Raw genomic sequence first — 15,708 nt, 5'->3', positions numbered from 1 at the left:
AGAGAAGAAATTAGAAAATCTAAAAGTAAGCTAGAGAATTAACAACTGAATATTTACAATTTTAGTTTATTGTATTATTTTAATTTATTGAATTTTAATTTTTAAAATTATTTAAATTTTTTAAAGAATGAAGGACTCTTCTTCACAGTGGCTTAATCTGTGAACGGTTTTGCACAATTAATTTTTGTATTACTGAATAGTTGGAATTTCATTTCAAATTCTTAGGATTCTCTCTATAGCTTGATATATCACATGAAACATGTAAGATCTGAATCTAGAAGAAAAAAAGTTTCTATCTAGATAAGCATGCTTTTCTTCAAAGTCTTATGCAGTGCAATGTGGACATCCTTGTTCCTCAAACTGTAGATGAAAGGGTTCAACATCGGGCCCACAATGGTGTAGAAAACCGTAGATACTTTATCTTCACCCACAGATCCAACAGGAGAAGGCTTAAGATACATGAATGCTGAGGCTCCAAAGAAAATAGAAACAGCTATTATGTGCGAGCTACAGGTACTAATAGCCTTGGATCTGCCTTCAGTGGAACGGATATGTGAAATGTTGAAAATGATCAAAGTATAAGAAGTAAAGATGATCAATGTAGGTCCTATCACATTGACACCCACAACAATGAAAACCACCAGCTCATTGACAGAGGTGTTTGTGCAGGAGAGCTTCAGGAGAGGGGGTATGTCACACATGTAGTGATTAATGATGTTGCCATCACAGAAGGTGAGTCTCAGCATGCAAATTGTGTGGGCTATGGCACCCACAAACCCCATCATGTACACACTCACTGTCATCATGAAGCAGACCTGATAGGACATGGTAACCTTATAAAGCAATGGCTTACATATGGCCACATATCTGTCATAGGACATTGCTGTCAAAATACAACATTCATCAATAACAAAGAAGGCAAAGAAAAAGAGTTGAGTCATGCACTCAGCATGAGAAATGATATTCTGTTTCACAAAACCCACCAGCATTTTGGGGGTTATGACAGAGGAGTAGCAGAAATCAATGAAGGAAAGGTTGAAGAGAAAGTAGTACATGGGGGTGTGCAGGTGAGGATTCAAAACAATCAGAACAATCAAGCCCAGGTTCCCCACAATGGAGACCACATAGATTCCCAAGAACAGGAAGAAGAAAGGCAGCTGGAGCTCTGGTTGCTGTGTCAAGCCCAACAGAATAAACTCCTTCACTGTGGTGGAGTCATTGCCAGAGGCCATTCCTTCTCAGGTCATATCTGTGAGAATGGAAGAAATAAGAACATTAAGATGATATTCAAGCTTTTCCCAGTAAACCCTATATAATATTAAAAGACAGAGTGGGAAATTAGTCTCAAACCTCAAACCTATCCATCTCTGCACTTTCTTTCCATTTAAATTTTCATTGCTATACTTTTATAATATTAAGGGAATTATAAAGGTGACTAATGGCCCAGAGAGACAGTAAAAAGCACTTGCCTCCAAGACTGATAACCTTGGTTTGAACCCCTGGATCCATAGCAGGAAAAGAGGAAACCAATTGCTGCAAATTTTCCTCTGATCTTCACATTCAAGCTGTGAAATATATATACCCACACACATAATAGCATAAATAATAAAGTATTTGAATGTTTTAAAGAACTAATATTTACTAAAAAAAGATGTGCATATTAAATATACATTTCTGTGAGGATAAGGAGCAAATAGCTTCAGCATCTCTGCTGAATTTCCACCGTGATAGCCTAGCTCCGACCTCAGACTCCATGTTGGTCTCACATGAGGAGATGATGCATATCAAGAATACCTTGATTCCCTTAGCAGAGGTTTCAAAAATCAAAATAAGTTCACCTTTTTGGAACGAGACTTCAAGAAACGATCTTCACTTTCTTCCCTTCCATTGCAGTAATTGTGATAGCTACTGATGGATCTAGGGGTATATGGTGCAGAAAAAGATACTGCTAATCTTTTAGTTTGGAATGAATTTTGTACTGAGAGATCCAGAACACACACTTTGCTTTCCAAGGCTCTGAGAAATCATTAGTTCCTGATTATAACTGATGGAGAGACTTTGCTCAGAGCATCCTCACTAGACTTTGGGAGATAAGTAGCATCTACTGATGCCAAAAGAGTCACCTGCCAATATGGCCCAAGAGGATTTTGACATTGCAAATCCTAGGGACCTGATTAAAAACTAAAAGACCTATGCTTCTCCAGGGGAAACACTAGGAAGAATTAACTGTCTTGTATTTACATACATATTTACTACAGTTAAATTGGCTTCATGAAATCACACCGTTTTATATTCATTTTTAAATTTCATATCAAATGGGAATATTCCAGGGAAAAGGAAATTAAGTAAGATGTTGCATATATCCACAGAGGAGTCTCTCTAGCTGGTGTTGCGAACCTGAAAAAAAATAAAGAAAAAACTATATATATATATATAGGACATACGGTATACATATATACTATAATTTGAGTGGAAAATGTCTCAAATATGCTCACATATGACAAAATTTGATTCCACTGGTTGTGCACCTAGGGGAGTTATGAAACTTTCAAAGGTAGAGACTTACTGAAATAAGCATGTAATTTAACATTGGTTTGAGGGTTTTTATCCCTGACACACTTATTATACTTTCTGTCTTTCTCCTTCTCTTTCCTATTTGTGTATGATAGTGTAATAATTACGTTTATTGCTACTGCCAAAATTCCATGTAATGCTTGCAATGATATACTTTATCATTTTGGGTTGTAAGCTAGTAAGCTAAATTAAAACCCTTTTTATGTTTGTTTTTTGGTTTTGGGGTTTCTTTTGGTTGTTTTGTTTTGTTTTGTTTTGTTTTTTTTTTTTTTTCGAGACAGGGTTTCTCTGTGTAGCCCTGGCTATCCTGGAACTCACTTTGTAGACCAGACTGGCCTCGAACTCAGAAATCCACCTGTCTCAGCCTCCCAAGTGCTGGGATTAAAGGCGTGTGCCACCACTGCCCGGCTTATATTTGTTGTCATCACATTCTTTTAACTAGGTAATATGCTCACTCAGAACACATATTGCTTACCCATATATGCATGTGAGTGAGTTACCCACTGAGGCATAGGCAACTTATCAATGGCTCCCACACTAAATCCAGTCTTTCATATAATGGCCCATTACTACTTTCCTAACTTACACTGGTCTCCAGGCTAAATAAAAAAAAAAAAACAGGACATTTGAGCTAGCATCTACATGTGATTGTTTTTTGCTCTTTATATAGTTTTCTAGTTTTATCCATTTAAAATCAAATTTCACAATTTCATTTTTCTTAGTGGCTAACATTCCATTGTGTATAGCTATCTATCTATCAACCTTTTCATTGGTTGATGGATGTCTATAAATTCCACTTTGTAGCTATGTAGAGTGGAAATGAACATACTTTTAAAAGTACCTTTCTTGTAAGAAATAAAGTCCTCTTCATGTATGCAAACCTTATGGTTCATAGCTGGCACACATGGTGGAGCTATTTCTACTTTTGTGGGGACTGCAGATTTATTTCCACATTGGCTACATTAGTTTACCCTCTATGTCAACATTGTATAAAGGCTCTCCCTTTCCTACACCCATTTCCACACTTGTATTCCTGATGACTAGCAATGTGAATGGAATGAGATAGATCATTAAAGTCATTTTAATCTACATTCATGTGGTAGCTAAGGATGCTGAACACTTTGAAGTGTTGGGGAAGATTTGTTTATATGTTGTTTTTGTTTGTTTGTTTGTTTTTGTTTTTTAAAAGAACTTTCTGTTCAATTCTATAGCCAATATATTACTTGGGTTGTTAGCTTAGCAGATGTTTAGGTTTCCTTACTTTTGTGTTTTTTAATTTTCTGGTTGTTTTTAGTTCTTTGTATATTTTAAGTATTTTTCTTCTATTTTGTCTAATCATTTTTAGAAAAAAAAATCATATAATTCCTCCCAGATTTTCTATATTCTCTCTCTCTCTCTCTCTCTCTCTCTCTCTCTCTCTCTCTCTCACACACACACACACACACACACACACACACACACACTCTATTGCTCTCTCTCTTTCAAGAAAATCCTCAAAAATTGAAAATAAAAACAAAAATAATAAAACAAAGAATACTAATCCAAACCAAAACATAGAAAAACATGAAGTTTGTGTTGTGTTAGCCAACTACTTCAGGAATGGGGCCTGACCTGGAATGTAACTCCATTGGAGAAAAGTGGTTTTCCATTTCCTGGCAGGTACCAATTGCAGATAGCTTCTTAGTTGTGTTGCTCTATTTCAGTTGGAATGAGTTGCAAAGTAAGCTCAGCAGGTGGTCTACTCATGTCTCAGACAGGAAGATGTAAATGTAGCAAGACCAGGTGCTGGGCTCCAGCTGTTAGAGACTTGTTTAGCCAACTCAAGCGTGGGAGAAGGGCACAGTTCCCCCTTTTTTATTTTTTAAAGATAAACTGGACAGGAAGCCCAAAATTTACTTATGCTCCATGATCCTGTCTGGGAAATACGATGGCTGACAACCATGCCTGGCTTAGGTCTGTGTCTATAATCCTTCTTACCCATATTTAAGGATACATGTACCAGCTTGTTTGTATTTGTTTGAACAAGCACAGCCTTTTAGTATTTGTTATGAACAAATGCAGCCTTTTAGCACTTTCTTCTATCTTAGGTAATAGGAGCTCAAGAACCCCAGTTGCCGGTCTCTGAACACTGGCCTTCATTAGCACACCTTTACCCATTCAGCCCAAAGCAACAAAGGGCATATGAGTATGGACTCAATTTATTTCTTCATAGTGATGAATAACTGCCATCTTGAATAACTGAGCTTTGCTGAAGGTGATCCTGTGTGAGGGCAACCAATCTGCTGAAGATACAAAGTCTAAATTTAAAAACAACAGGATTAAAGTTGTCTGTGGGGATGTCCCAGGTATTCAATTCAGCTGCAAATTAGTAACAATCAGACACAAAGTCTGACCACCAAGTGTACAGGAGGTGGCTTTGAGAACTGGCAGAAAAATGTTACTTCTCCTGAAAGAGTGGAGACTATGCTTCAAGTTAACTCAACTGGCTGATAGAGATTGTGGGCCATCTTCATAATTGTAATCATACTTAATAGAAAACTCAGCATCTATGCCACTTGATAGACCAATTTTTCAGGCAGTCATTGGACTCCGTATTCTTTTTGTGAAAAAACAGATAGATCCTCACCCCTATATTAAATACCTCATCAGGACCATGGCATATGACAATACCTGGATCCTTCCATTTCACCTAGGCATGAGTATTCCTAGTTGTAGGATGCTATAGACACGCAGCAAAGTGTTCCTTAGCATCCAAATTTAAAAATTTTTAAACGAAAAAGCATATTTTAAATAATGTGTATGGGATGTAATTCTCCCATTTTTGTTTTTTAAGAAGATACTGTTTTAAAGTTTCACAGTACCTTGTCCTTGAGAATTATAAGGAATCTCAGTAACATAGGTAACATTAAAATTTTTGACAAAACATCTCAAATGCTTGACTGCAATAGCTAGTTCCATTATTTGTTTTAATCTGATTTGGAACATTAAACACAGAAAAATAATGTAGGCAAGACTAATTACATTTTTAGTTGCTTCTCCTTTTAAAGCAGTTGCAATTAGAAAGCCTAAAGAGGTATCAATAATTATATGTGCATATTTTAATTTTCTAAAATCAGAAATATGAGTATATATTTGCAATAACTGATTAAGTATAAGTTCTCAAGGATTAACACCATTATGTGGTACAGGTAGAAATTGAGGACACTGAGAACAAGTCTTTATAATTTGACTTGCACATTCTCAAATAATACCAAATTATTGTCTCAAGCTATTACTATTTTGATGATGTAAAGAATGAGATTGTATGGACAATTGTTTTTGTGTAAGGCCCATAATCTGCCTGGGATACAAATCTACTGTGGTGTTGCCTTAAGAGGTCTATCCAGGCAATCCAGGATGAGCTCTTAAATGTTGAAAAACAGTCCTTTAAAGGAACAAAAGGAACAGTACTTTTTCTTAACTTGAGTTGTATTTGTGTAAATAATTGTAAAATTTGAGAACTAGCAGTATCTAAAAAAAGGAGCAATTTCAAGCAATTGTAAGCCCTGATTATATATAATCAGTTTATATATATATATATATATATAATCAGTATCAGTACACAAACTAAAGCTTGATTTTTAACACTTTAAAAACAGTGGCTACAGCATATAGTTCGATTATTTGTGATGAAGTAGAGGGAAACTTGCGAGAATAAACATGTGATATAATCATATATACTTCTCTCCCATAGAAGGGCTGTTTATAAATACAGTAGATACATTCTTTATGTGATGCATGTATAAATTTACAGGAAATACAAAAGCATACATAGAAGCAAATTTTAACAACTTGTCCTTTGGATAATGATTATCAATTTTGCCTAAAATTATCAAAGTTTGCCATGCAATAGGCCAAATCAGTATTCTTCACTAACCAATTAAATTGCTGTTTGAAAAAAAGGAATAGATGTCTCATCAGGTTCTTAAGACATTCTTTCCAAAATACTTTTAAAACTCTATCCTACAATTCCTTATTAACACCACAATGGCTTCATAATAGAATGTTAAAACTTTACTTGGAGATGAAGAAAGATGAATCCATATTAATGCTCCCTTTGCCAAAAAATTGCTGTGGGCACATAACATATACAGCCAGCAATTGATTATAGCACTTTCCTCTACTATCTGCAAAACTATTTGTCTCTCACCAGTTAATATGCATCCCCCTTGCAAACATCCAAGAAAGGCTTAAGTCCTCCTGTGGTGATCTTAAGGTGAGGTCTTAGCCAATTAACATCTGGAAGCATTTGAAAATGATTTAAAGTAAATCAACTTTTCTTTCTTGAATTTTCTGTGCCATAATTTTTCTAGGATATAACTGAGGCCCCAAATATTGAAAAAAGATACTGCCTGTGAATCATTTCTAGAGCTACAACTACTCCAAAATTTCTAAAGCTCATTGTGTAAGAGCAAATGTTTGTACTAAATTTACCTTCAGAGGGATTAGCTAATAAAATACTTTCCATGTAATAAACAATATACACTGAAAGATTCAAAGTCCTAGCTTCTTGTATTGAAGCAGAGACTTTTTTTTTACATATGTAAGGCAAAACATTCCTAGAGGCAAAGCTTTCCAATGATTACAGGCTCACTAGAAGCAAACCATTTACAATTATCATGATGCAAAGGAAAAAACAACTCTCCAAATCCATAATAATTCTATATGGAATAGACAGGACAGATTGCACTGCCTCTACAAGTTCCATAGCCTCATTGACCTTTCATAAATCTTAAGTTGGAATTTTATTTTGAACAACACCTGGATAGATCTGTAATAATGTGTTAGCTTAAAAATAATTCCCCAGAGGCTAGGCAGGGGCCCAAAAACTTCCCTAGGCAGGATTTGCAAGACCAAAGCAGTGCCACACAAACCTCTCTGAGGCTGCTCCAAGCTTTGCCTTAACTCAAATGTAAATATTTCTTAGTTTGAGCCTATTGTCTGAGCCCAGGCCCAAAGTTTACCCCTCCTGCAGTGAGGACAGATTCCAGGGGAGTGATTCTACTATTTGTCTATGCCTCTAATTTTTGGTCAGTCTTTCCTAAAATGATTTATGCCCCCATACTTAAATCATTTCTTATAACCTTAGCACTGTAAAAGCATTGTTTGAACTATAGTCCCCTGTAAGGCAGCAGCCAATAACCAGACCCTGATTGTATGAGGGTCCAATTTCTGCACAAAAATGAATATATCCAGATAAGTCTGTCTTTGCTTTGTATGACCAGCTGGCCACAGTGGGCAGCATTAGCATTCTCATAAGACAATTGTGTAACAAAAGGAACCCCTGCTTGAGGGTCTCTGAAATTTCTACTAGCAGTTTTTAGTAGTCTATTCACAAATTCCTTGGAACAATCTATCAGGAGTCTGTTTGATAGCAAATAAACTTCCATTGAGACCACTGTATCCAATAAAGCTTGTGTAGAAGGTGCAGCAGGCCAACACTGGCCACAGCTGTTTTTAACTTTTATTACTCTTGCAATCATCCTAATTACAAAATACGGGTGAGTTAAGAATCCTGAGCTTGTGATAAAAATGCAAACTACAGCTAATGGAACACTGGCAATTTTAACCATATTATTTACTTTCTTTTGCAGTATTAGAGCATAACCATAACTTTGGAAAGCAACACCCGATTTTAAACAATCCATTCTCTTTAAAAATCAATACCAAAAGCATTAATTTCATGTTGTAAAGTTTGGCTGCCAGTTCTTAAAGATGAATGCATTACAGTGTAATTCTTAATATTTCATTAAAGAGACATTGTTTTAAATCTTATCCTTTATAAGTTCAGTTTCTAGATTAAAAATTACATAAAATATTATCCTAATTTAGAAGTATCTTTAGAGGCCTGGTTTCTTGGGCTGGTTAATGCCACGTGTTATTTAAAGCACCTCCAACCCTGAGTTACCAGTTTTAAGCTAACTTTCTGTTACCAATGTTATACTTTTTTAATCATACCCAATAACTTTATAAGCTAATACTCTGTAACCAAGACAAGCATAACATATTTATACATTTAAGACCAGTCAGAAACAAAATAAAGTGACTACACGAATCTTACAAATTTAGACCAATCAGAGAATTTTTACTTTTTCTAGCGATGATTTCACAAGAAAAAGTACTTTGTCATTTACTCAATTTAATAATCACAACTGCAGAGATTTTTCTAGGAAAAAAATAACTATCAGCTTATTTATTTGCCTTAAAACAGGCCCCCTTTAAAAGCAGCTTTTCAGCAGGGCTTCTCCTGATGTGCTCAACACCTGGCTAAGGGCACCTGGCAACTTAAACTGGCCTGCACTGTGCGAACTGAGACTGAATCAATAGATTGGATAGCCAGCAGATAAAGTTTCAACCATTTTTTTTTCTTTCCAACATGAACCATAGAGCAACAGTCATTCAGACAATGAAACAAAAACCGACACAAATTTACAAGTGGACAGAGTGATGCACCAAAGACAGACAATACAGACAGGGAAGAGAACTTAATGTAACCAGAACTAGTAATATCTCCAGTAGGTGCCAGGGAGAAAGCAGGATGTCTCCTGATTTCCTCCTGCCCCTAGGAGAACTCTGAAATCCATTTTCCTTCTCTCTTTCTGTCGCTCTCTCATGTCATTTGTATATCTAAATTCATTTTTTGTTGTTTTTGTTTGTTTTTTACTTATTTTATTTTATGTTATTTTATTTTATGCCCTACTCCTCTTGACTGAAGCAGCTCTTGGAGGTTACCTATATAAAAATACCCCCAATTTGCTGTTACTCCTTGCTGATATGAGCTTTGGGCTGCTGACTCAGTCTAGCATGTATCCTTTTGTACCCTTGTTGTTAACACCTTTCAAAAGATGAAATTTATAGTGCTAACATCAATGCCATATGTTGCTTACCACCGTAACTTCTTCCATTTTCTGTGGAGCTCCACTGAAGACAGCATCCCTTAATCGGTCCCACCCCACCCCACCCTTGTCCAAGCCCCTCATTCGGGCACTGCATGTAGTTGTCCAGTGCCTATGGAGAACTAGGTACACCCGGAAGGAGTGCTGAGGATGGAATAGAATAAGCAGATGAGAGAAATAATGAGCTGAGACAAAGTTTTCCGATCATGGCTCAAATTTTAATTTTCAGCTTTGTGTTTATATAGGCAAAACCTAAAGACCCATCCCTTTGTCTAGGCTGGATTCTGTTACTTTGTTTCAGCTGGATTGAGTTGCAAAAGTAAGCTCAGTAGGTGGTCTTCTAAAGTCTCAGGCAGAAAGATGTAAATGTATCATAGCCAAGCACTGGGCTCCAGTCAGACTTGTTTAGCCAAATCAAGGCTCGGGGAAGAGCACAGTGTCCACTTTCTCTTCTTGGTGCAAAGACTTTTCTCTGGTTTAAGCTTGTACAAGTCATATTTTTGTGCATGTCACAACAGTCTTCATAAGTTCATATGTATATCACTTCTCTCGTATCTGGAAGATACTCTTTCCTTGGAGTCACCTGGCTCTTATAATCTTTCTTCCTCCACTTCCACATAGATCCCTGAGTCTAAAAAGGCTAATAAGACTTGAAAGAATAATTGGGACTGCCTTGAAGAGAGACAAGAAGAAAGTTACTTTGTTTTTCTCCAGAACCTGCAAATAAGGACCTATACATTGCCATTTGATTATGCCATTTGATTATGCCATTTGATTATGCCATTGAATATGGAAAAATTGAACTGGAAATGGAAATGAATATGGAAAAATTGAACTGGTGCCAAATACATGTTTCACTCCCTAAAACTAGTGTTCTGGTACTTAAAGGTACCTTAGATATCACTGGAGGGAAAAAACATCTCCCTCAACTACTCACCCTATGATATACAACAGTTGAAGGGACTAGTACTTGCCCAAGGCAACCTAATAAGTTTTCAGCACAAAGTAGGTTGATTTACCTCAGAGGGGGTAAGAACAGGGAATAAAAGACAAAGATAGGAAATACAAAACAAGGGAGAAGGAAAAAGGAGGAAAAAGCAAGAGGAGTAAGGAATATTTGTCCCAGAGAGACAAAGACTGCCTCAAGATAGAGAAAAGACAGGTGTGGCCCATAGCCAACTGTCAGTTTATAAAGGTAAAAGGGGAAACCCAATGTTAGAATGAGTTGATTAGTTGTGATTGGTATGTTAATTAAAGTGGCCAAATGGGGGAGGGGAGTTCTAATTGCTGGACTTAAGTGTATCCAACAATAAAGTAGAATGAAGTTGTGCTATTGACAGGAAATGACTTACTGAAGATTATCACACCAGATAAAATATGGAAACCTAGAATGAAAAATACTACATGTTCTCTTTCACTTTTAGATTTTAGATTATAATATACATATCTGTAAAACTTGAAAGAAGAAGTAATTCTGTCTGAGTAAAGGTAGAGGAAGAAAAGGAAGATTAGAGGAAAACTACATGATGGAAAAATGGCACATATGAATGGAAATGTATGTGAATCTCATCATTATGTAAAATTAATATATGCCAAGAAAAGAATAAAACAAAAAGATGTGAATCTGAGAAGTGAAATCAATATGAAGATCTATATTTAATGAAAGCAAAGCAAAGTAGAAGGGAATCTCTGCATGGAAACTAAAGCAGTGGCTTTGGGAGATTTGTCAATACAGGGGAGGGTGCAGAAATTAAAACCAATGTCCAACTATACACATTTTTCAAAATGTTGTAAAGAAGAACATTATCTTGTATGGTAAATTCAAAATATAAAATAATAAAAGGAAACAAAACTAGTTCAGATACATATTATAAAAATTAAGGTGTGACAAATATAAACTATAGTGTTTATCCAGTCATAAAAAAGAATGAAATTATGTCATCTAAACAATATTGATAAAACTACAAATATATGTTTTAAATAATTCAAGCCAGAATCAGAAAAAATATTATATTTTTCACTTATTTGCAGAATCTAAATTTTAATTACTTAAAGAAAATATTCATTATATATCATATAATAAAATATGAAATTAAATAAGGAAATATGACAGGAGAGATAGGCTGTTGTGTCTGGCCAGCAGCTCACATGTCTGGGTTCTAGTCTGGAAAGGTATTTTGGAAACCTAAAGAGAAGAGGGGGGCTAGGAGGTGTGAGAGAAAGATGGAACCAGGACAAGGCTCTGCTCAAGGTTCAATTTTACTATTACAACACTCAGTTATGAAGCAGGGGAAGGGACCCGATTCCCACCAAATCATCTTGGAGTAAAGTTGCAGGTGAACACGTGATAGGTCCGGAACAGCTAGTTGGCAGGCAGAGGCAGTGGGAGTGGCAGGACGATAGGGTGGCAAGCTCCGCCCCAATGCTCACTAACACTGAAATCTGAGCAAACAGGTTTCAGGCTGGGGATGGGAGGTTACATCTCCTCCCTATTGTTAATATAAAAAGAAAAGGCTGGGCTGAGGCATAAAATTTATTTATGCCCTTTAGTTCTGCCTGAATTCTAGGGCCTAATGAAGAAACCTGTCTCAGTGGGATTTCTTAACTTTTCTTATGGTAAACCATATCTGGATAAGACTGTCCTTTCTGTCCTAGTAAACAACTAGCAGACTAGCCCTGAGCTGTAGCCTCTGACTTTTATAATGCTAATTAGTACTGAATAGGTAACTTCCTAGTTGAATTTTAAGTAGTCAGCTACAGGGAGTTGGAACCCTGGCAAAGGCTGACTGTACGAATTTGAAAGGCACTATATTATGAATTACACTGAAGGAGAGTACGTGGATATTCCTCCACATCCTTGGATGACAGGCAGGGAAAAGGGAGAAGGGGGTGACCACCGGCTCCGTAGTACAAGGCCAATTGGCTTTTTAGGATGAGAGGCTGTGAAGGGCTTGCCCTTCTAATAGTACGGTCTCCAACCTCTCCTCCCCCCTATTAATTAAGTTTAATAAGGCCACACTTAACTGAGGTGATCAAATGATTTTCTCATCCATAGATAAGTGGGCTTTAACTTTGGTTTGGGGGGAAATTGACCCGATTCCTCCCATGGGTGCTGTCACGACCCACACTTGTGGCTCTTGGTATCTTTTGGGGAGTGAAAGCAGAGCCTTAGAAAGATATTTTTGGTTGAAACTGGCACTAGATACCAACCTCCATCCAAACCAGATGTATCTCACAGGGAACCCAGAAGTGGTCAAGCTGGAAATTCCCCTGCAGTAAATTTCTGCACCCAAGTGGTACCCCTACTGTATTCGTATGATCACAAATCAGTATGCACAGTTCTGAGTACTGTGCAGCTCCTAAAGGAGAACTGTCAACCTCAGATTTAGCAAGGGCTCAACAAGAATTATGTCACTAGTAACACCACAATTTGTGGCTCTTAGGCTATATTAGGAGCTGGAGGTCACCCTCTTCATCTCTGTTATTCCCACAGCCTGAGGAACTAAGGGGACCTTGCAATAACAGCACGGGTGGAAAACCAGAGACCAGCTAAGGGACTAAGTCAGTCTATCAGAATAAAAAAACAATTTCTTCTAATATTTGAAATTTCTGCCTTTCTAGCCCTCGTAGTAAACCTAAATCTCAAATCAGACCTAAAGCCACAATACGTCTTAGAATGAAAATAACAGCTGCCTCTAGCACGCTCTAGGGGGCGGGGATGCACGCCCACTGCAGTCCAGCTGAAGGTGTTGATTGATCTGCTTGAAAAAAATGAGATCTAGACAATGAGAAAATATCAATGCAAAGCTTCTTTTGGGGAAGTCCAGGTACTTTATTCAGTTGCAAATTAGCAAGGCTCAAGCTCAGTCTCTGGGCTGGTTTTAGAATAGTAAAAAGGCCAGAGACTCTCTGGAAGTGGGGGATGTGCTCTGAATTAACTTTGCTAGGTAATTAAGAATATAGTTATCTACAATAGGAATCTCTAATATTGGACTGAATATTAGACCCGTCTAAGATTGAATTAGAATGACTGGTCACACTGAAGAAAGGAGAAAAATCATTATGACTCTATTAAAAGACTAATCTCACTAAGTCAGAATATGCAGTATTACGTCCCACTCGACCGGCAAGAAAGACGGAACAAACCGGAATCTTCCGCGGCAAAAGCTTTACTGCTTACTTCTTCAGGAAGACCCTGAATCGGGAAAATGGCGCAGCTTATATAGCCCGCAGAGTGACGTTTCAGCACCTCATATGGCGTGACAGCTCCTGATTCGTTGCTCGCCCACCACCCCACTATTATGCCCCGAGAATGGGAGTGACTAGGAGTGAGTTCACTCTCGCACCTGCATACAAGGCTTGTTTACTAGTTAGGCACAGCGGAGGCCAGCGCCATCTTATAATGGCGATTGCTCATGGCACGGCTCTCCACAGCGATTACTGGCGGCACACACGCGATTGCTCGCGGCATGGCTCTCCACATCTCCCCCTTTTTATTTTATTAAAATTTGAGGCTGGTCTAGGCCTGTGTAATTGTGCCCATCCGCTGTGGCTCCTGTCTTAGGTCGTTCCTCCAATGTCACAGTCTTTCCTGTCATAGGGTAACCCTATCGCCACCGGGCCCCATGTCTTAGGTTGATCTGTGCATGAGGAAAGTTGCCCGTCCCTGGATACCACGGTGCTATGGGACAATAACTACTAAATGACCTAGGGTGAACTCTATAAAAGAGGCCAGCCACCAATGTCAACTAATTTTGAGCATAGATAGCCAGATTTGGGGGGAGGCCCCTTGCTCGATGGCAGCAAGTGCTTGAGTTATCACAACCTTGTCATTTGTTTGTTGGGTTCTGAGCTTGAAAACCAACCAGAGCATGACCACAAGTCCACAGCAGATGGCAACACCAAATAAACCTACCCCCACCCATTCCTTAAAATAAGAAAATGCAGATGAAATCCAGGAGGAGAGGCACTCTGTCAATGACAGGTCCACTCGTGTCAAGTTGATCTTTAGAACGGCCACTCTCAGGGCCTCCAGGGTCTCATTGAATCTTTCAGACCAATTTCCTGCAAGATATAAAGAAAGCTGTCTAGACAGATTAGCTGCATAAGTAAATTTTTCATATTGGACACTGGTAATGCACAGAGCTTCCAGTTTTCTTTCACAACCCAACTGGGCCATCTGGTATAGAACACCTATCTGTTCCTCCACCAGGTCAAGGCGCTGATTCAAAATCATCAGCCCTCCCTTTAACTTGGTACTAGCAGAAGTTTGGACAGTGATAGCATCAGACAGATCTGCTGAAAGCTGATTTAATTTTGTGCCTGATTGAACCATACTAACCATAGCGTACCCTGCAGATGTAGCAGCAGCTGCACTGGCTGAAATTGCTATGATCACAGCAGCAGTAATGCCAAAATCTCTCTTTTGTCGAAACAGAGATAAGGTGGAGGGTGTTTCCACCGGAACAGGGATCCAACATGGGATCCGTGCCACCATGGCACAGGTGTTCTTTGTTACATCCCAACATTGAGAAAGCCAACAAGAATCATTGGAACAGACTTCAAATGAATCATTTGAAAGAATAAACAAGAAATGAGGGTAAACACAGACTGGGGTAGATGGATAATTAATCTGGTTTACCAAAGTTTTATTGAACCCAGTGATCTCTACACTGGTATTAGTATATCCATAAGAGTCCTGGGAAGCATCATGTATTCCCCAATACTGCGCAAATCTTGAGATGCCAGTAAAATAAGCCTTTCCAGCTGCTTCTCCCTGGATAAAAATCAAAGGATTGAGTTCTGTACGACTGCCATTGACTCCACAAAGCACCCACTTGTGAAAGGGATGCATTCTAAAGTCCTGTATGAAAAGTCCCTTTTTCATAACAAATTCCTTCTCTGGGTCATCTATCATGTTGGGAGAAAAGGAAAAAGTTTTACTCTGACCTGCCCAATGAGTGATGGAGGATTGACAATCAGACCAAGGCAGGATCAGCCCTTCATTTTCCAAGCTACAATGAGGGGCTATTTTTGGTTGATGTGGACATTCTTTGTCTGAAAAGTTAGGTGGTAGAAATGTACCATTAACCCAAATTACCTTCTGCCGAAAGGTCCGATTTGTAAAGGTTATATCTACATTGGAAATATCTTGGGTTGTGCTCACCCAACCTCCTCGATGCTCATTAAACTTCCCCAA

The 15,708-nt window shown here is 38.0% G+C and overlaps 1 protein-coding gene across 1 annotated transcript; it reads right to left on the bottom strand.

Moving 5' to 3' along the window:
* Positions 1-296: 296 nt before the first annotated feature.
* Positions 297-1,232, bottom strand: Olfr901 (olfactory receptor 901). Its single transcript, NM_001011806.1, has one exon. The coding sequence runs from the start codon at positions 1,230-1,232 to the stop codon at positions 297-299; it is 936 nt and encodes a 311-aa protein (NP_001011806.1).
* Positions 1,233-15,708: the final 14,476 nt, after the last annotated feature.

Source organism: Mus musculus, chromosome 9 (assembly GCF_000001635.26).
Source record: "Mus musculus strain C57BL/6J chromosome 9, GRCm38.p6 C57BL/6J".
Taxonomy (NCBI): domain Eukaryota; kingdom Metazoa; phylum Chordata; class Mammalia; order Rodentia; family Muridae; genus Mus; species Mus musculus.
The sequence above is the reverse complement of the archived record's forward strand: the minus strand, read 5'-3'. Positions and strand labels throughout refer to the sequence as shown.